General features: G+C 37.0%; 2 protein-coding genes across 5 annotated transcripts in view; one reads left to right on the plus strand and one right to left on the minus strand.

Moving 5' to 3' along the window:
• Nucleotides 1-164: 164 nt before the first annotated feature.
• Nucleotides 165-8,433, minus strand: rhogb (ras homolog family member Gb). The gene is made up of 2 exons (XM_060890346.1): nucleotides 8,257-8,433; nucleotides 165-3,786 (listed from the first exon to the last, which is right to left on the minus strand). Exon 2 carries the CDS (start codon nucleotides 3,735-3,737, stop codon nucleotides 3,162-3,164), a length of 576 nt encoding a protein of 191 aa, XP_060746329.1. The 5' UTR covers nucleotides 3,738-3,786; nucleotides 8,257-8,433; the 3' UTR covers nucleotides 165-3,161.
• Nucleotides 8,434-9,869: 1,436 nt separating this feature from the next.
• stim1b (stromal interaction molecule 1b) overlaps nucleotides 9,870-21,850 on the plus strand; it is a 31,974-nt gene continuing 19,993 nt past the window's right edge. For 2 of the 4 annotated variants that reach the window (XM_060890667.1, XM_060890668.1), the window contains exons 1-6: nucleotides 9,870-9,984; nucleotides 10,088-10,158; nucleotides 10,686-10,806; nucleotides 19,229-19,359; nucleotides 20,699-20,813; nucleotides 21,567-21,678. In XM_060890667.1, the coding sequence (XP_060746650.1) occupies nucleotides 9,897-9,984; nucleotides 10,088-10,158; nucleotides 10,686-10,806; nucleotides 19,229-19,359; nucleotides 20,699-20,813; nucleotides 21,567-21,678 (638 nt within the window). In that variant the 5' untranslated portion in view covers nucleotides 9,870-9,896. Of the gene's footprint in view, nucleotides 9,985-10,084; nucleotides 10,159-10,685; nucleotides 10,807-19,228; nucleotides 19,360-20,698; nucleotides 20,814-21,566; nucleotides 21,679-21,850 lie in introns of all 4 variants that reach the window. The other 2 variants (XM_060890670.1, XM_060890669.1) reach the window with 2 other exon arrangements.

Consider the following 21,850-nt stretch of genomic DNA (forward strand, 5'->3'; position numbering starts at 1 on the left):
TGTGTGTGTGTGTGTGGTTTGCATGCTCTCCCTGTGCTTTGGGTTTTCCTCTGGGTTCTCAGGTCTCCTCTCCCAGTGCCCTGTGTCTCCTGGGAAAATCTGGACATCTCTCTCAATTATGTGCATTTAAATAACAATATTAAGAAAGTTATCAGGACTAACAATTGTACTTAGAGATTGCTTTAATTTTATAACATGTCATGGAAGCTGTGTTTATTTGCATTAATACAAATTTTAACAAATACATCATTAGGAATGTTGGAAAATAAATTACAGTTAATTACTAGTTAATCATTTTCCATGTGGATTTTAAGGTGTGGAGACACACTGCTGAGCCTCTAACATAACATAGTATTGTCTAATAAGATTGTTGTCAAAAAGATAATGGCAGACAGGGGATGTGGTGAAGTGCTGACGGCTCGGGAGGTGGGGGGAAGTGGGAAGAAACCTAAACCCTTCCCCAGCTCTACTGTTTCCAGGAGGGAGATAACTTCCTGTGTAACAGCACAACATGGTGAGTTGAAGGCGAGTTTTTCTTGACCTGTTTATCCACCACACAGTGACACTGAGCTCTGACCTGCACCTACGTCCTCTGTTTATCATAAAGAAAAATCAAAAGCTTACAACTGACTATTTTAATGCATGATGTTTCTTAACAAGGGGATTTTTCAGTGTAAAACATTTCAATTTCATCGTTTTGTTTTTTCTCCAAATTTGGATATTAGTTTCGATCGACAAACGTATCGAGTACATGCTTTCAACGTGCATGAGTTAATAATTAAATATTATAAAGAGGTTTCTGTATTGAATTCGACTTTTGGACACAACGGTGTGTTGTTTTTGAGTTTAATCCCTCCCCCTCACCCGCCAGATAAACATGGTACCTTAATAAACATCACAATGGCATATTTAAAAAAAAAAAAGAAAGAAAAAAGCAGGGAATATGTGTAAAAAGATCTGTGTAAAAAATGAAAAAATCTCAGTAACGTTGTCTAGCGCATGCATTTGAACTCATGAGTGTTAGCAGCGTGTGTGTATGCTGTCTCAGCTTGTAGAGACTAAACTCATCCTGATGCATATTCAGGTTATAATCAAATCAAATCGAAATTCACAGAGCCTTAAAGACACCTGTGTCAGGTGTTGGGCCATGGCTGATTAGAAGTGTCTGTAATGCACGTACATAATAAAGAAGTTCTATAACAACTGCATTTGAGTTCTAGCTTCAAAACTTGCTGACTCATTCCTATGTCCTTAGAGACTCATGGGAAATGAAAACCAAAGATTAGTTCCTAGAATGTTTGTGTTACATGGTGCTGGTTTTTACACGATTGAGAAACCGTACTGACGGCAAACTGGGTTTCCAGTTAATAATCATCTGGCCAAATTCTTTCATGTTTTTTATTCATGATTAAAAAAAAATATTTTGTTTAAAAATATGTAAATTTCAACATATCGGCATGTTCTATATGGCTGCATGAGAGTTTTTTTTAAAGATTTTAAATTTAAATTTGTTTTAAATGCATGACTGTACAAACTTCGATAGAACTAAGATGTGAAAATGTTGCAAGCTGATTCCTGTTCAGTCATCAAGCGCTGCAAGTGACAGGTTTTCTAATTCGAGCTGCTTCCCACCGAAGCCCCACCCTGTCCTGCTGGGAAACAGTAAACGGGTATGGAGTGTGATGTCAGCTGGAGCCTTTGCTTCCTGATTAGACTGCCAAGATGCCTGTTTTCCCCCAATCAAATCGAAGTCATAGGGAAGTAGTGTGGTCAAGGCATAACTGAGGTTTCCCTGCACTGCATCGCTTGCAGCTGCTGATGCAGACACTCACTGTGCTTGCAACTCAGCGAGCTATAATCCTGTAGTTCAACAAGCACCTTATAACGTTTAAAAGCTTTAGAATACCCTGTAACTACTAGCTAATGGTACATTAATCACCTGATTAATTAATTGCCAAAACACAAATGCACACAATGTTCCCTTTACTTTAAATACAGTCCATCAGCAAAAATGTGGACTTTTAAATAATAATTAAATGTCTATTTCATTCTGAAAGTTTTTTTGTTTGTTTGTTTGTTTTTTGGGTGGTGGGTGATATTCGATGCTCATTCCTGATTGGTCAGAAGCTGTTGTTTAATTTTGTTCATATGTAAATATGTGTTTATTTTATATGAGGTTTATATTAATTCTCTTATTTTAATGTTAGCATTTTCTGGCTTACACAGAATGGATGAAGTACTTAAATTTATTTTTGTTTTAAATTTGTAATCGATGAGACTTTTTTTTTTTTTTTTTTGCATTTCTGGAAGGAGTCTCCAGTGTCAGCACTTAATAACTGCTTTGTCACAGGAGGACAGAGGTAAGTTGGCTCTTTCCAGGTTCTCACTAACATGACAAGCAAATGTTTTTGTCTTATTAGCCTTGAGAGAAAGAGAAAAATAATAGATAGTAAGTATCACATATCTCTTTTCAATAAAAAAAAAAGTAAGTGTTGTGGTATAAGAGGAAGACTTGATGTTATAGGGAAATGATTTAACCCTTGTCAAGCCTTGTCCTCTTTTATTCCTTACTAGCTTCATCTACTAATGTTTAAGCTAATCATCATTATTTAAGATACAAATGCGCATTTGTTTCTCAGCTAGATTACAGATATAACTAATTTGCATTATGATTATTATTTAAACTATTCATAACTTACATTATTACACTACTGTTAAGCTTACAAGAGACTCTTAATCGTTATCCAGTTTTTCAGTCATGACTTGCCTAGGTAAAAAAGACTTAGAGGACATGTTACTACACTTATGGTGAAGGGAAATCTGTGTAAATTTCTTTTGACCGAGGCATAAACCTTTCATGAGGTCATAAAATGCACAATCGTGTAACCTCATACTATTATGTGATTAAGAATGGCGGGGAAAAAAAATTGTAAATGCTTTAGAATTTCCTTGACGCTTGACTGACATGCTCGTTTTTTTGCTGTGTTTGTCTGACTGTACGTATCAAAGACTATTCTCATAGACTGTACACAACAAGCACCAGCCAACTGACCCCCTGATGCCTCCTGCAATCCTTTTCCAAAAAACTGATTCTCTTTATAGATTTCTTATCATAATATTAACATCAAATTCTTATAATCATATTTCTCAGGTCTTGGTTTTCAGAGAAGAACACAGTGTCTTTTGGGTGAAGCGGGTTGAGGGTTGAGGAAAGCGCGAACAGCCTCGGCAAACACGTCCTTGATGCCGTCCTGGCTGAGCGCCGAACACTCCATGTACTTGACGGCATGGATTTGGCGGGCGAGCGCTTGGCCCTGCTGCAAGGTTATGGGAGCCTGATTCTGATCTTTCAGCTTCTTCTGCACCTCAGGGTCATTGCGCAGGTCACTCTTGGTACCCACAAGGAGGATAGGAACGTTGGGGCAGTGGTGCGTCACCTCGGGATGCCACTTGTGCTTGATGTTCTCGTAAGAGGGTGGGCTAGAGATGGAGAAGCAGATGACAAACACATTGGTCTGAGGGTAGGAGAGTGTGCGCAGACGGTCATATTCCTCTTGTCCTGCCGTGTCCCAGAGGTTAAGACTGATGGTCCGGCCGTCCACGCTCACTTGAGAGCTGTAGTTGTCGAACACGGTGGGGATGTACTCTTTGGGAAAGGCGCCAGTGGTGTAAGAGATGAGCAAGCAGGTTTTCCCCACTGCACCGTCTCCCACAACCACACACTTGATGCTCTGCATGCTGGAAGGATAGAGCACTCAGATCGACCGAATCTCCTTCAGCAACCTCCTGAGAAAGACACACAAAACATGTAACCAAGAGCATTCCACCATGAACGAGAACAGAGAAGATGAGGAAGTGGTTAATGTTTTGAACTGAGGGAAATGAGCCTAAATGCTGCCATCTTAATCTATTGTTCATATATGATGGGGACGACTTAAATACATTTCCCTTTTCCAGGAAGGGAACCTAAAACTATATATATATATATATGGTGGAAGCTAGTAAAAAAATATGGTTTGCATATATTATTGGCATGAGGCAGCCAATAATTTATACAAAACATATCTTGGACTTCTTTCCTGCTTTCATTATAAGGTTTGCGGTAAGCTGGGTTCACTGTTGTGCTGCATGAAACAGCCTTCAACTACTTAAGAACTTAATACTGGTCCTAAATAACATGAGTACATATTTCAAATACTAAATATGAAAACAATCACCAATTTATACAAAATAATTTACAAAATTTGGAGAATTTTTACTAAATGTCTATTTCTCTACGTCAAAGACAGATATTAAGGTATTAAACAAGGAATAAAAACTTTCTTCTGTTATTAGAAAATATTTAGAGATATAATAACTTCACAGTATCAGCACAAATTTAAGCGTGTTTTTCATCACATAACTCAGCAATTTGAGAACATAATATTTCATTTCATGTATTAGAGTAAACTCAAAGCTCTCAGTCCTGAAGACTTTCCCATGTTGAAAAAGCTTAAAGTTGCAGCTTTTAACTCGGACAAGGACAAAGCACTGACACTGGAGTCACCTTCCAAAAATGCTAAATAAATATCTCACATATTAGAACAAATGCATTAATGGAAGCTTACGGTTTCCCTTCCAGCCAGAACTACTGTCAGAGCTACTGTTATAGAAAAGTAATCAGCATCTTCTAACCAATCATATTTGAGAATTGTGCAGCATTGTGCGATGCTTCCTGCAAGTGTATCAAGGAAAACATGTAGCTCAGAGATATATGTGCAACAGATGAACTTTATTACTGATGAATTTGACATGCTCAACTCTTCTGGGTTTTATTTATCTAATGATTTCTAAATTCATTTTGTCACAACTTCTCCATTAAGTTTTCTTTTCTTCTCTTTTACTATTCACTTCTCGTTTCCTGCCAAACCTTTGCATATGCTGTGAAGAATCCATGATCACGTGGAGTTACAATGACTTAAAAGTTGACACGCACACTCAAGAGGTAAGAAGTAAATCTCTCAATGTTTTTCAGTTTTCTTTATTTTATTCTTTCATACTCGTTCAGAGTCTAGCAGATAATTTACCACAGGATAATGAAGCAAGACCGTCTCTGCCCAATCTCCAGGGATGGGGGAAAAAAACGATTTAGAGCCCAGCCCATTCTGCTTTAAGGCATTAGCTAGTGAGATGTTAGTAAGCCAAGAACTTAGCAAAACAATTCAAGAGGTGGAACCCCCTTGCTCTGTCCCTCTCTGGTCTGAGACAACTGACTGGCCTGTAAGAGTGATAATGTAAGTCAGGAAGAATTTGCAAGTGCAAAAACATGTTTAAATACAAATAACATATGCAATTCACAACGATTACAATTACCCAGTTTTAGTAGCGTTTTTTTTAGTAGCTTTAGTAGTTTTAGTAGCGTTAAGACCTTCTACATTATTATGCTAACAATTTGGGGTCTGGTTAAAGCTGACTTATTTGCGTTGATTAGCAACAGGAAACATTACTGATGGTGTCAGAAGTGAGACAATACCTGCTTAGAAAATTTGCTACAACAATGGAGTTATCAACAATGTTATCAAGATTATTAGTTATCTACAGTAAGTGAAAGAGAAGCAAGAAATAAAGAATGAGTGTGAACAAATATCATTGGCCAAAACATCTGCACAACTACAACCAAAACTTGTGGAGAAAATCAATTATTAACACAAGGGTCAAAATTTCATTTATAATTGGCTGTCTGTGTTTTAGACGTGTTAATGTCAGACTCTGTTTTAGACGTGTTAATGTCAGTCTATGTTTTAGACGTGTTAATTTCAGTCTATGTTTTAAACGTGTCAATGTTAGTCTTTGTTTTATACGTGTTAATGTCAGTCTATGTTTTAAACGTGCCAATGTTAGTCTTTGTTTTATACGTGTTAATGTCAGTCTATGTTTTAAACGTGTTAATGTTAGTCTTTGTTTTAGACGTGTTTAAGTCAGTCTGTGTTTTAGACTTGTTAATGTTAGTCTGTGTTTTAGACGTGTTTAAGTCAGTCTGTGTTTTAGACATGTTTTAGTCAGTCTGTGTTTTAGACAAACTATCTATGTCAAACTATCTGTGTTTTGGATGTGTTAAACTGTCTGTGTTTTGGACGTGTTAAACTGTCTGTGTTTTGGACTTGTTAGTGTTCTGGATGTGTTAAATTTAGTCAGTCATTTGGCTTTGTTAAACTCTAAAGTCAGTGCACTGACACTTTTTAGCCTGAAAAGAAAGAAAAGGGAACTAAATCAGACTGAGATTGCTTGGGAAATGAAAAAAAGTGGAAGTAACTGGTTAAATATGAAATATTCTCTCAGTTCTTCACAAAATGTACTTGCTGAGTTTGCATGAATGGTTTATGGAAACAAAGGTTTTATTCAATTTGGGTGAAGTTACTGTATCCTTGGTCTAAATGTAAAAAGTACCAAATACATTGTCAAGCTCTTAAAACACTAATAACACCTTAATAAACTGCAGTGACTACAGAAGCCGATTACATATGTGTTCTTGCTTAACCAAAAACGAACTATTAAGTGTACAAATAGTTTATTACGACACTGTTACGCTCATAGTGTCTCAAATTGACGCATGTCACAGAGCTCTAGTCGTTTTTGTAATTTCTGAATTTTTAAGGTTAAAGCAGGGCATACGGTAAGAGGGGGTATTAATAAGGAACTCTCACTTAGTACAGGCAGCGAGGGGTTGCAGACTGCTGAGCAAAGAATCTTCTTTTACAAAACGTCCGCTTTACAGAAGAACGAGCCACAGCCAGTCAGATTGCAGCTAAATGTGTGGCAGATGCTGGGTTAAAGCAAACTATGTTTAATGTAAAACATATTTGCATAATTGATATCCTTCAGATCAGGGAAGTAAATGTGCGCAGATGAATGGACTTTACAAAACTATGATACTGATATGGACACACACACACACAGTCTATAGGATGAGGATGTCTCTCTACACACAGTTCCACTTTTCCTGAAGCAAAAGCCACAATCTTTATCTGTCTCTTTCTTTATTCTTGCAACATTTCTTTTTCTGAGTTAAAACAGGCTAAACTACTAAACTCATTGAAAGAAAATAGAAACATATTTAAAAATACATGAGATACAAAAGATAACCCTGAGTTGACATAATTTTTTGATCATTTTATTATTTTTTGTTTGTTTGTTTGTTTAAGCCACAAGATAGGCTTAAAGGCTTAAATCTTACTTAAAGGGACCAAACTCTACTTTTTCTTTATCTCTAAATGAATGCATTTATATGAAACCTAACTAAAGCTACATCCCATGAACCTTCTCAAGTACAATAGACACACTGAGGGTACAAAGGAAGTACCCTTTATAGTACTTTAACTGTTCGATCTTAAAATAGTCGATCTTATAAAGTCTATGCATATGATATGAACTTTTATGTCTCTCTGGTTCCAAACCAGTCACTGAGATGCCCCCCACATTATTATTATTATTATTATTATTATTATTATTATTATTATTATTAACAATAATATTAATAATAATAATTCACAAAGTAGTCAGACAGACTATATATAAAAATGGTACTTAAACCACACCATTTCACGCTGCTTATCTTTTGCAGATTTTACCTTTGAAATTCATAACAGAACTGTAATTCTTCTTTTGAGTAAAGCTGATAAAGCTCTAGATACAAACTGCATGCATCTTTCAAGATAAAAAGGTGTTTTATAAAATTAAGGAACCAAAATATACTGTACCATCAGTAACACATTTCCTTTATTACATGTACCTTATCTTTTACCTGGGGAAGGTGCATGTGTAGCTGTTAAACTAGGTGTAGACTGAACAGTCCAGTTATGTGCTTCCTTTTTTTTCATACTAAAGATGCACAATATGCCATCCTGATGGTACAACTCTAGTGACATGGGGTTGTTGATTAATACCCCAGACAGTGTAGAAATGTAGTGGTGATAATGCATGGGAGTGGCACCTGGTACTCTACAGACGAGTGACAGATGAACGATTCTATAACTCGAGACTCGAGAAAGATCAAAACAATCCGACATGAATTGTTGATGTAAAACGACATAGGTCATGAATGATGCATATAGTTTAGGTCTGTGCGCGCGACTGTCTGCTTACTGCCTGAAGTCAACGCCCGGAGTAAAGAGAGAGAAGAAATACGCTCAAATGTTCAAACTGTCACACGGCATGCACAGCCTAGGAAGTTTAACATAACTCACACGACACAGTGATGTGTAAATTAAGACGTCTTACCGAACATACTCCGCTTCAATCCCAGTTAATCCCAGCGCGAGCAGCGGGTCCGTCTGTAAGCACGCGCACTCGGCTGTGGCTCTCAGCTACTTATTGAACAATGTAGGAAGTAAAGCGCGCTCCGAACAGAGGAAGTATGGCTTAACGGCATATTTGAGGAAGTTTGCTAAACTGAGGCCATGAAAATGTGCGTGTGGGTGTAAAACTAAATGTTCTGCACAGGGAATTCCCTCAGTGCTGCAGACTGGCCTACCGTCATCATTAATTAAGTTACTGCAGTGTATTCTCAGATTTCACTCCCACTCAGAAAACAATCTTTTTTTCCTTTCCCGTCATACAACTTTGCATAAATTCCAGTTTTGCGGTCCTATTGACAAATAAGGTCTTAAAGGGACCGACTCAAATACATGGTCCCGTTTAGTGTGAAAGTGCAACGGTCCCGTTAATCTACTGGGTCAAAGTGGTTTTAGTAAAGACAGCAAAAGGTTTCAAATAGCTTTTAGCATAAATCAGCAAATAAATGCACTGTTCCTGCATTATGTGTCTTCAGATAACATGTTTAAAATCTAGTTATTACAGACTTGTTTCATTTAAATAGAATTGTTTTGGTGTAAGCAATAAAATCATGTTTTGATAAGAAATGAAATTTGATGCAAATTATATGTAATGTTTTCTCAAAAATGACCAGCCACATACATACTTTTTTCTCTTTTTTTTTTTTTAGTGTAGAGGCCCCTAAGCAACATCCCAATGTATAATCCATCATCATTCACTCTTTTAGGGCTCATGTGGTGTGTAGTGTAAAGAAAATACATTTATTTTAGATTATCGTATTTATTTTCTTTGTTGCTTATATGGCATAATGTAGTTGTCTTAACTATTTCTTTGTAATCTATATATTTCCCTTATTGATTTATGAGAGAGAGAGAGAGAGAGAGAGAGAGAGAGAGAGAGAGAGAGAGAGAGAGAGAGTTTGTTTTCCATTATTTGTTTATGGTTTTTTGAAGGTTTTTTAATTCTGTTCAGGGGGGCACGGTGGCTTAGCACGTTCGCCTCACACCTCCAGGGTTGGGGGTTCGATTCCCGCCTCCGCCTTGTGTGTGTGGAGTTTGCATGTTCTCCCCGTGCCTCTGGGGTTTCCTCCGTGTACTCCGGTTTCCTCCCCCGGTCCAAAGACATGCATGGTAGGTTGATTGGCATCTCTGGAAAATTGTCCGTAGTGTGTGATTGTGAGAGTGAATGAGAGTGTGTGTGTGTGTGCCCTGCGATGGATTGGCAATCCGTCCAGGGTGTATCCTGCCTTGATGCCCGATTACGCCTGAGATAGGCACAGGCTCCCCGTGACCCGAGGTAGTTCGGATAAGCGGTAGAAAATGAATGAATGAATGAATAATTCTGTTCATTTTTGCTTATCAATAATATGACTGGTTTAGCTGGGACCCTTGTCCCCCCCCTCTCTTTATTTAAACACGTTTTAAATAGTCATTGACACGGTTTGTAAACAAATACGGATGATCCAAATGTCCCATCATGATGAATAGATCTGTGCACAGACGTCTTCATCTCTATTAATACGCTTTTGTAGGATTTTCAGCACAAGATGGCGGTGTTGCTCTGGTTTAGAAGATGTTGAACTGTTCATGTTAAACTTCAAATTCTTTCCTTTCTGTCGTCGGGTGCAGGAAGTGCAGCAGCAGGCTGACATTCATGACTTTCACTCTTTAATAGGTTCTTAATCCGTACTTTTTTGTTCTTTGTGGCATTTTTGTTAACGTTATTTATCCAAAATACCAGGAATCGTATTGTGTTTGTTTCTGTATTGCTTGAGAAGGGCTTTCTGACGGAGATGGACATTTATTACTGAACTCGCCCATTGTGGTATATATCAGAGGTTTGCAGGAGGTATTGTGATAAATATATTTATATATCTATATATCTCTATATATATATTTATAATACAATCTATTTTTTTCCAGATAACAATGTTACTAATTTTGAAACCATCAAGCGAAAAGCATCCTGTATGAGTTTGTTCTTGTCACTAAGTCATTGCAATTTCACTTGAATATCACATCTGTGATGAGAAGTGAAGGTAAAGTTAGATATCGGATATTTATGGTACAACAGATGTTTTTTTTTATATATCTATGTCTTGTTAACGGGCATGTTTTTAATCAGAAAGAGTGACGTGAATTGAGGAACTTGTGAACCCTAAGACTAAAACCCACATAACCAACATCTTTTATCAAGAATTATTGTTATATATCATGTTATATGACATATATATATATTATATGACATATATAACATGTTGTTACATATCATCAACTTCCCGAGAATGAACTCTAACTGGAACCTGAAGGATTCATATCTGTGTGTGTGTGTGTGTGTGTGTGTGTGTTTGTGTGTTTGTGTGTTTGTGTGTTCAGGTCAGCATGGAGTCGATACGTCTTGCTTCTCTGTGTATCATCATTCTTTGCCTGGTGAGGAGAAGCACAGCAGAACCACCAAGAATACCAGACCACATCCAGCCTACTGACAGGTTTTCAGGTCAGAGAAATAACCTTCATCTACTTGGTTTCTACACACACAGACCATTTTACAGGTAAACATGACACTTTGGTCACAGTTTATCAGCCCATTTCATTCTTGTCTTTTAAAACAAGGGAAAAACCACTAACTGTCTTCAGCTAGAGTGACAATGTTCACCTTAATATCCCTGCTGAATTAAGAACATTTCTCCAACCATTAATATCCATCCAGCATCTGTGCCGTGGTTAGAAACCGACCCTGATGAAGGCCAGGAGGTACTTGACAGACTCATAACATGCCAATATCCTTCCAGTATCACTGTTGTGCTCGAGGTATACGACACAGTTGTGTCTAGTTAGCAGTCTATAAAATGATGAGCATGATGGTGTTGAGGACAGTATCAATAGGGCCTGATGGGAAAGAAGTTCTCCCACCATCAGCCATTCAAATAGTGCTAATATTTACAAAGGCCTCATTCCCAATTCTATACATTTTAAATTCCATTCAAATACTAAATACATGTTTTGACTGATTATTTAAAACCTCCATTTGTTGAAATTTGCTTTATATTATATGTGTTGCACAATGGTGGGGGTTTCATTCCCCATTTAGCACCAGAGACTTGTTATTAAACCTAGTGATTAAAAATCTGCAACAATGGTGTCTCACTGGTGCAAGATTCACAATATCAACATGCTTAGACTTTCATTTCAACATTTTCATTGGAGGAGGTAGAACCTGCAGCACAGTTAATGACAAATTGGGCACGTTTAAAGGGGCCACTGTGATCTTGTATTATAGCAAATCAATATGTGCATACAAAGACACCATGAATGTGCATTCAGCATGTTCATGATGTACAGAATTGTTTATAGTGTTTGGATATATTTCACAAATTGGGAGAGGGAAAGTTCAGATAATGGAGAGAATATTCTCTGTAATGAATGTCAGAAATGCATGCTCACTTTGGTGACTTTTTCCAACTCAAATGTATTTTTCAGGTACCCTGTTTGGGGTTAGTTTTAGTTCTTTTATGTGGTTTTTGGACTGTAGTTGGGTTGGAAACTTTGATGAAAGATTTAAATTCTGCTTAATGATACTAGCTCACATGTGAAGCACACCTTCTTGTACAATGGTAAATGTAAAATAGCTTTAAACAAGCTGCTAGACTGTATGCTGGATAAGTGTATGTTGTTGAACCTCAGCTGCTGCTTTTGGAGTTAAAAAAAAAAATTCACTAGATAGAAGCCTGCAGCAAGTCAGGTGTAGTCTTGACTTAATTGTGTTGTTATTAACGTTGCACTACCCCACCAGAATATTTGATCACGAGATACTGCTGCCGATGGTCATGTGGTTGGATGGACTTGCAGTTATACTGGTCAGGGGTGTTTACACCTTTAGGTTTAGATTGTCTTTTTTGTCAAATTGTGATTTAATCAAAATACACACTAACTGATTAAATCAATTCACACTACTAGACTGTTACTCACAACAATTTAGTGGTCTACTTTATTATTCTGGTTAACACTGGACTAAAAATTTGTCACTACATTTAAACAATATTGTCCCATCCCTTCTCAAACAAAAGAATCCACGATGGTTTAGAAAGGGTTATAACAGGCTAGTAAAGACTTGACTGACCTGATAAACATTATACAGTGAGAATGTAGCCACTTTGCACCAATCATGTGCTCTATTTTTTGTCCAATATGAATTAAGTCACATGAAAAATTCTTTCCTCAGTGAATTTTTTTTTTGTCATGGACACAGACAAGACACACTGATCTGTGCACAAAGACACACTGACTTTAACTGAACCCGAATCTCTGTGGGAAAAAAAAATTATTAATTTATTTTTGTATTAATTATAATTTTATATTGTAATTAGATGTTCTTATGTTAAATGGTGCTGTTAGAGAAGAGTGAGTCCAAGGGTCTTTAATGCTCAGAAAAGAAAACTGTGGTGACAGGGTGGTGTGGAGAACAGTGTCAGGGGGTTAAAAATGTATACTAGTGCCCATGGTCATGCTGAGTATCATCTAGACACTTTCAAATTTTAAGTAAATACAAATTAGTCCATGAGGTTTACATAGACATTCCTTGGGGTGAAAGTGATGACAAATACAGTGACATTGTTTAAATCCACACCAACTTTTTAAACATTTCTACGAATCACAGAATGATGGATGTTTTGTAAGCTTATTTAAATGGTGTTAGTTTACATCACCTAGGTTGATTCTTCACTGGGAGACTGTTAGAAGAAAAACTAACGTAAGCTGCGCAGACAAAAAAATCATGTCATGTTTATATATGATGCAAATGCTTACTGTATCTGTATTTTTTTACAAATAAGTTCATGATATAATAATATGCTTCAGAAGATCCACAATTAATTGTGCATGCCTATAGCATCTTCTATTCTGTATCACTTGATATAGTTCTGGGCCAGAGTTTACGCTATGTGATGTATTCTGGAGAATTAAGCCTCTCTGTGGTTGCTAATTTTCTATTCAAATCAAATCAAATTTTATTTGTCACATACACATACATACAGAGTACAACATGTAGTGAAATGCTTTTTGCATCTTTCCGGTATTCAAACATAAAATTAATGCAATTAGGGATAAAAAATAAAACCAAAAGGAGGTAGATAAATAAAGTATAAACTATATAAAAACTATATAAAATATGAAAATATATGTGAAAAATAATGTATATACATAAAAGTGTATGGTTTTAATTGTTGTCCTTAAAGTGTCCATGTGTAGTATAGTGTGTATAAAGTGTATAAAGTGGCACTGTGCTGTGCAAGTCTGGACTGTTAATGTGACAGTCCAGAGTTAAAGTGTCATAGTGCAAAAAAGGTTATGCAGAAAAACAGTGAAGATGGAGGAAGAGGTCCAGTACTAGATCCTGGGTGTTTACTATTTTCAACTGGTTTACATTAAAGTTTATTTAAGCAAAACCATAATTCTTTTCTAATGCTTCACAGAAAAAAGGAAGGATTTTTATTACCCGGGCTGTGATGTTGATGACTGACTGTGTAATGGGGCAGAGATACAGTTTCATAACCTCTCCTGGAAGGAGGCACAATACAAACTTCTCCTTTTTAAGGAATTGACTTAAAAGAATCTTTGTGGTTAGAATGTGAAGCTTTGAGGCTGTTTGTAATGCCAAAGCAAATTCAGTAACTAGTGAGTTACTGCAGTCGATGAATTAGTTGGGAATTATTTTTTTGTTAGTTTGCTGTACACATGTTGTCGTATTGACCGCTCGCCATTTTAGCTGTCTGTTATGTACACTATGTACACTATATAGTCTACAGTAGTTCTATATGGTCTGTACTGTATAAGAGATGAAACTTGCACAAAATGTGCAAATCACCAGCCACCTCCTGCCTTATACTAATATTTACTCCTAAAAATCAATAAAGCACTCCTGCACCACCTTTTTTTCAAAACCTATGTCCAATACAATGTCTCGTGTCTGATAAGGATACAAATCCGGCTTCTAATCAAATTATTCATATACAATAAAAGCAGTAATGCAGAGACTGTAGAATATTTTTACACATTGTCTAAACATTTTGAGCAATTTGTCTTAGATGTTATGGCACTGTTTTTGTTTTTTTAATTTCTCTATACAAATGCAAAAAAATTAGCTAGATTAGCTAAAAGTTAGCTAGATTAAAGGAAATAATGCATTCGGAGATGAATTTTTACATAATTCATAAATTCATTAATTAATGATAATACAATTGATCTTTTTCTGTGTTTTAAGTCTGATGTTTCAACAAAAGGTCTTTAGTAAAGGATTAGAAAGCAATACTTTATTCTTAGCATTGCCAGGTGTTGGCTGTCTTATTTGGTATTTGAGAGGAAGAAAGGAAGTGGTTTGAAATTCTGTGCCACCTATTTTGCTTCAAGATACGAAGCGTTGTAGTACGTTGTATGATAACACCATAACGATCTTACTTAGGGGTGCAGTGTGTGTCAGAGCAAAAGATTGCAGTTTACTCCTGTTTGCTAACATCAAAACTAGCAAACAAATACAGGTTTTTTTTTTACATTTATACCAAGTTGCTGGAAAACATAAAACATTTGGTTTGTCAGACAAGTAACAGTCACTTATGTGAGCCATTGTAGATGTCATTATTCCACCTTTTTCGCAGATGTTTTGAAGTTACTATTACTTTATCCAAAATAATAAGGCATAGATAGTAATGGATAGAAATTCATTTTTAACCTTGTTCAACGGTGAGAAAATGGTGAGAATGGTGAGAAAACATCAAGTCACATACAGTGACTAACCACAAAACCCTTTTGCACCATGCCTGTTTTAATTCAGTGATATTTATAGATGTGTTTACCATGACCTGTTTACCTTTCACTCTCATTATGACTCTACACATGTGTGAACACACCATTTCTAAAAGAAAGAGAAAAGAAGTGGTTTAAATGACCTCCTTTCTGTGCAAGTCTATGTTTGCAAATATTACATACCTTTCTAAACAGTGTAGTTGCTTAGCATTAGCTTAAATTTCGATATATACCTGTCTGGTATGATCTAGCATCATGCTAATGGCTGTACACAGGGAAGACAGATTCACTCATGTTAAACCTGCTTAGACACTTCATATGTCATGTAATCAGCAATATAAAACCTTTTCTCCATTCTTTGCTTTTAATTCACAGTATGACAGAATTCTGAAACATTGCAGCTTATTTTCTTACGTGTTTGTATTGTGACTAGCATCTGATCAATGCTGCTATCATAATACAGTGATGAAATGATAGTGTTTTGTTATTTAAAATTTGCCAACATCTTTGTAACAAAACAAAGCACAGAGCTCTGACCTCAACCCGACTGAACACCTTTAGGTTGAACTGAAACCTTGACTGTGTTCCAGGCCTCCTCACCCTAACATCAGTGGCTGACCTCATTAATTCTCTAGTGGCTGAATGGGCAAATCCCTCTACAGCCACCATCAAAATCTAGTGGAAAGCTTTCCCAGAAGACTGGATGTTAATAAAACAGCAAAAGGTTAGAGATTAAATTTGGAATGTGTATCCTTACCGCATTCACATCTGGAAAAGAAGAAGCTATTTTCTATACTTTTTAAAGATCAGTGGTTTTTATGCGTTGTATTAAGTCTGTCAGGCTGAGGGCTGCTAAGAGCTTGTAAAATATTGCTAACTAATTTTTCGTCAGTTCAGGTTTCTGACAGGGGGGGAACGGTGGCTTAGTGGTTAGCACGTTCGCCTCACACCTCCAGGGTTGGGGGTTCGATTCCCGCCTCTGTCTTGTGTGTGTGGAGTTTGCATGTTCTCCCCGTGCCTCGGGGTTTCCTCCGGGTACTCCGGTTTCCTCCCCCGGTCCAAATATATGCATGGTAGGTTGATTGGCATCTCTGGAAAATTGTCCGTAGTGTGTGATTGCGTGAGTGAATGAGAGTGTGTGTGCCCTGCGATGGGTTGGCACTCCGTCCAGGGTGTATCCTGCCTTGATGCCCGATGACGCCTGAGATAGGCACAGGCTCCCCGGGACCCAAGGTAGTTCGGATAAGCGGTAGAAAATGAGTGAGTGAGTGAGGTTTCTGACAGACGTTATTCCTCTTTTTTGTCATTGGTTAAGGAAATTGCAATCTTTTGCTTGTACATGCATGCTTGTCCAGTCAGGTCAGGGAACATTGCTGAAGGGACATTTTAAGGCTGCATACAGTACTTTGCAAATCCTCATGGCTCCATCAGCACCTGACTGATTTTTTAGGTCTTTTTCCCTACCTTAATCCTAACATATGACTACTGATCACACTTCTTATGTTTTTGTTTTTGAACACTAATGCAGGTGAAATGGTTACTGTAACCACTAAATGCTGTCTAAGTGAAACTACCTAGAATGTGTGAATGTGTGTATGATTCAATTCAATTAAAATTTATTTGACTAGCACTTTTAAGAATGGACAATGAACAGCTTCACAGAACTAATATAGATTAATATAATAATAAAATTCACAATTACTATTAGACTTATTTATTAATGTGTTTGTGAGGCGATTGTGGTGAGGAAAAACTCTCTTAGATGGAAGAGGAAGAAACCAGACTGGGTGAAACTGGAGGGTGTGATTATAAATATACAGTCAGACAGTTGTGTATTGATGAGGAGGTTGTTGTCTTCAGAGACCATATGTAGTTGGCATCTCCTCTTAGAATGTACGAATACTTCATAAAGTTGAAACCAACTGGAGCTGGTACATCTCTAGATGCCTCAGGGTCCTCACAGGTTTGGCCTCATCTCAATGAAGTGTAGTGGCTTGAATATGACTGTAAAAGTGGCTTTTATAGGCATAATGTTCTCACTGGAGCTGAATGATGCAGGTGCTCTGGGGACGACCAGGTATTCTGATTGCCATGCCAATCCAAAGACATGCATTGTAGACTGATTAGGCATGTCAAAATTGTAGTGTGTGTATAAATGTGCGAATGTGGGTGCAATTGTGTTATGCAATGGACTGGCATTGAATCCACTGGGATAGGCTCATAAAATCTGTGAAAAGAATTTGGGACTTGCAGAATTTCAGATTGCTTTAAAATTCAGTGTAACCTTTTTTTGTGTTAACTAAAATCCCTAAAATGAATTTGTGATCTTTGACGTTCATAGAGGTGAAGATGTGAAGCTTAAGCATCATTGCAAATGATGAGGTAGCTGATAATACATCAAATCTATGCTATATTTAGAGTGGCTCAGTTTCTTTCTACTCTGAAGGAAGAGTATTTTTACTGTCATCACACAAAGCACTGTTGTTTTGTTTAGTTTAGATTTTTATCATTCAACTTGTGGCGTCCTTGTGTCTTTGCAGGGACTTTCCAGACGATGCACAATTTCAAAGCAAACCATCTTTTACAGAGTGTTATCTCCTTTAGATAAGCTCTTCACTATGGGGCAAATAGTTTTTATTTTATTTAAAAGTTCAAAGTTGTATATTTATTATAGGCATTAAGCCTATATTTTTAATAGACGTGTATCAGACACACCTTTCGTATCATCAAGAAACAATATTAAAGTTAACTCTGAGATGCGCACAGTTTGATTTTACTCCTCCTACTGTATCAGTAAACGTGCAGCTGTGCTGTGTTTCTGTCTATTAATAGTGCAATAGTACATCAGTAGCTGTATGAACTTCATTTCAGCCCTCATGCTGTTAGGGTTATTTTTACAGTGGAACCCCAGACTTTCTCCTCTTTATTATTAGTACAGGCAAGAGTACTGAATGATGTGTTGAAAGCAGGATACATGACAAATTGTTTAAGATAAATATTAGTTTCTCATTTCAACACTAAATGCAGGATGAATTGACTGTTGGATTTTTAGGATGTTGGTGTGGTTTTTATTGGAGTGGTCAAGCTCTCCTGGAGCACCACATTTTATCCAAAAGAGTTAAAACATTCATAATTAATTCATTTGACAAACTGGCCAATTACAGAAGTGTTTTGTAATGGGTCGTGATGGCTCAAGCAGTTGATCTGGTTTGTTGATCGGAGGATTGGGGTTTAAGCCTATTAAGCCCAGAATATTATTCTGAATGAACCTATCATATTATGTTCTAAACAGATCATGAATAGAAAGCTCACTATTCTTCTTCTTCATTGTCTTCTTTTACGTCATCCAGAAAGTTTTCACAGGTCATCTGTTTGAAGACAGATGTGTGCCTTGTGACTTAGAACCCATGGGACAAAAAAGTCACATGAGCTGGAGGTTTCTACTTTTCATGTGGGCGAGAATGAGCGAGTGAAAGAAAACCCATGTTTAGTAACCTTCCCAGAGCATTTACAGTGTTTATTCATGCATCCTCAGTTTAAATTAAGCTACTAGTTTGTTTATACAGGCTGTCAGAAAAATCAGGAACCACTGAGAAAAAATGACATATGCTCACCCTTATGCCATGTGCATCTTCAAGGTTGCTGTACCATGCTTTACATGATTTTGCTCAGTATCTAATCTCTGGTGCTATCTCAATGTTAATTTCTGCTAGTAGGACTAATGTTAGCACCAAGCTAACATAAGTGTTAATTTAGCTACCATGAAGCTAACGGGTGAATTACAACACATGACTTAAAAAGCATCTTAGAGTTCAGAAAGCTCTGTTGTTAATGAGCTGAAGACTGTCAGCATCAAGTTTTAGGATAATTTGATTAGTATTCTGACAGACACAAGGTAACATGAGCCAGTCTTCACAGAACAATTGTAGCTAACTTGCTAACATAGACTTTATTTATATAGAATTTATTTCAGTATTTATTTCATGTTCCTCTCTCTCTCTCTCTCTCTCTCTCTCTCTCTCTCTCTCTCTCTCTCTCTCTCTCTCTCTCTCTCTCTCTCTCTATATATATATATATATAAATGTGTATGTATATATATACTTCTCTTACAACTCCTGCAGAGCTTTGTACGATTGATAAGGTCCTATGTCAGGATGAGAACGCTGTGCTGAGTTTCGCAGCCATCAGAAGCATCCACAAGGATATGGATGATGACGCGAATGGCAGTGTGGATGTGACGGAGACAGATGGGGTGAGAACTGACGATTTGAGGAATTTCAGCCTATTTTTCCCAGATTTTTATCCTTGAGGTTGTGACCCCATATGATGAAGTTCCCATTAAGATGCTTACCAAATATATATTGTTCTTATGTGTGTAAACAGCAAACCAGTTAATATATAATAATAATAATAATACATAAATAAACAAATTTTATATATATATATATATATATACACACACACACACACACACACACACACTGGTTGTTCATAAGATCAGTAACTTACTGAAATCTGTTATCACAGTACTGAAATCTGTTATCAATATCTTCACAACAAATAATTGGATCTTGTCCTCGTGATAATAGATGTTATTTATATGCTATAGTCTGCTTTGTCTATAGTGTGAAGTCAGCCAGCTGTCACTATGGCAGGAATGGGGATGGCCAGGGATTATTGCATAGAGCATAGTCTGTACTCAGTGTCCTCTGAAAAGGAAAGGGTCATGTTCTGTCTGTCATGAGGCAACATGGCATGCTAGCCAGTGCCTTGTCCATGAGTGTTCTTTTATCCTATTAAGAGACACTATCTTCTGAGAATGATATTTGTCCTGCCAGTACAGATCTGGAGAAAATATGTCATGGCAAAACCAAAAGCCGGTTTAGTGGCTTTTGAAGGCCTCTGATATATTTAAACATTTGATGTGTTTATACTCTCTACACTGCATTCACTGTCTGTAATCCTAAAGACAAGTTACAGCATGAGCCTTTAAACGCTGTGTCACTTGTATCAACCAAACCTGCGTGTCCTGAGAACAGTTTAGTTGCAGCTCTCTGTACACTGCCTGTTGAGTAAACCTCCTAATCACTGACTGACCATAGTCTATTCAAGGTTATGGATAGCCAACAGCTCTGTTTTTCCATCTAATCATCAGTATGAGTCATAGCACTAATATCTTGCCCTGTTCTTAACGTAATGTGTCATTCATTAATGAGCATAGTGATATTAATGATACCATCCAGCCATATAGAAGGATATTTCTTTTTGTTGGAAAACAAACACAAAAAAAATTAATGATGTAAACACATTACCCCTTTCCTCTACAAAGTAGTTCAGCTGGAAAACATGTGAAAATTGTATTGATCAGTGTCCAGGGTCTGAAAACAGGCAGCTATGACAAGTTACATTCCCACTTAAAGTTGAATAGCATTTGGGGATGGATGCAATATAAATGCATAATGACTGAATGACTTCGTCTTTGTAATGTCAATACTTTTTTGTCCGCTGTCTTCAGAACAGCATGAAATGAAGTTTTTTATTTCTTACTATCATAGCAAAATCTTGAGATTTGTCTTTGTTCACTCTTGCAGTTTCTCAGAGAGGATCTAAAGTATCATGATCCCAAGGCAAAACACAAGAGTTTCCATGGAGCTGACCTGCAGATTACTGTGGAGGACATGTGGAACTCCTGGAAGGCCTCTGGAGGTCAGCACATTTACTCGTCCATACACGCACCATAAAAATAAATCACAAAGCTGTGGTTGTGAATTTCTTAACATACATACACAGTATGTTTTGCCACACTACTCATGTTCATGCTTTGATGCCTTTGTTAACCTCTGCTATGGATGAAAGACAAGGTGGCTCTGTCCCAGTGTGCCATTTGTAGTCTTTGATGATGGGGCCAGTGGAGAATTTCAGCATACTGACAGCTACTAATCCCTTTGGCCTGTTTGCTCACAGTGATATTTCTCTCTGTTATGTGAATACAAGTCTGAAGAGGAAGTCATGTAACAGTTTATGATGAGGTTTTTCCCACTGGGACACAGAGAAACAGATTTTTTCCATTGGACATAGTGATGAAAAATAGGCCATGCCTATACGCCATTATGTTTAAGATAACAGAGAAAATAAAAAATGTTCTTTAGAGTGGGTGTGACTGTGTTTGTGGCCTTAAATGGAAAATTTACTGTTTTCCTCCTAAAGCCTAGACCTCCTAATTGAGTTTCCTGGTCACCCTGAATGCTAGAGATTGCTAGACTTATGTTAAGTCCTGCAATCTCTATAATTCTTTAGACAGTCTGGTACATTTTCTGAATAAATTTGGCTAGACACTTCACTTCCACACTACACTTAGGTTAACTGAACATTTTGTACATTTTATTTTTCCCCCAATCTATCCTGTTTCCAACCAAAACTGTGAAAAAATCTTACTATCATACTATATATCTTTCTTAGCGTATGCATGGACGGTGGAGCAAGTGGAAGTTTGGCTAACTGATCATGTGAAACTGCCACAATATGTCGAGTCCTTCAGGAAGAATAAGATTAATGGCCAAGCCTTGCCCAGGTAAAACAAAGTCATACAGTCTTGCATACGTTTACATTTATTGATATAATTATATGTTTTGTAGTTGCTCTGTTGAAGGAATTTGATAAAAAAAAAAAAAAATGAACAAGTTACTAAAACCTTAAAACTGACTTGAAGTTAATTTGTTTTAATAATGTATGTCGAGCTTTTA

The sequence above is a fragment of the Tachysurus vachellii genome, chromosome 17 (assembly GCF_030014155.1).
Source record: "Tachysurus vachellii isolate PV-2020 chromosome 17, HZAU_Pvac_v1, whole genome shotgun sequence".
Lineage (NCBI taxonomy): Eukaryota > Metazoa > Chordata > Actinopteri > Siluriformes > Bagridae > Tachysurus > Tachysurus vachellii.

Excerpts from the sequence above, each read along its gene's own strand:
- rhogb (XM_060890346.1), bottom strand. The coding sequence starts at position 3,737 with ATGCAGAGCATCAAGTGTGTGGTTGTGGGAGACGGTGCAGTGGGGAAA.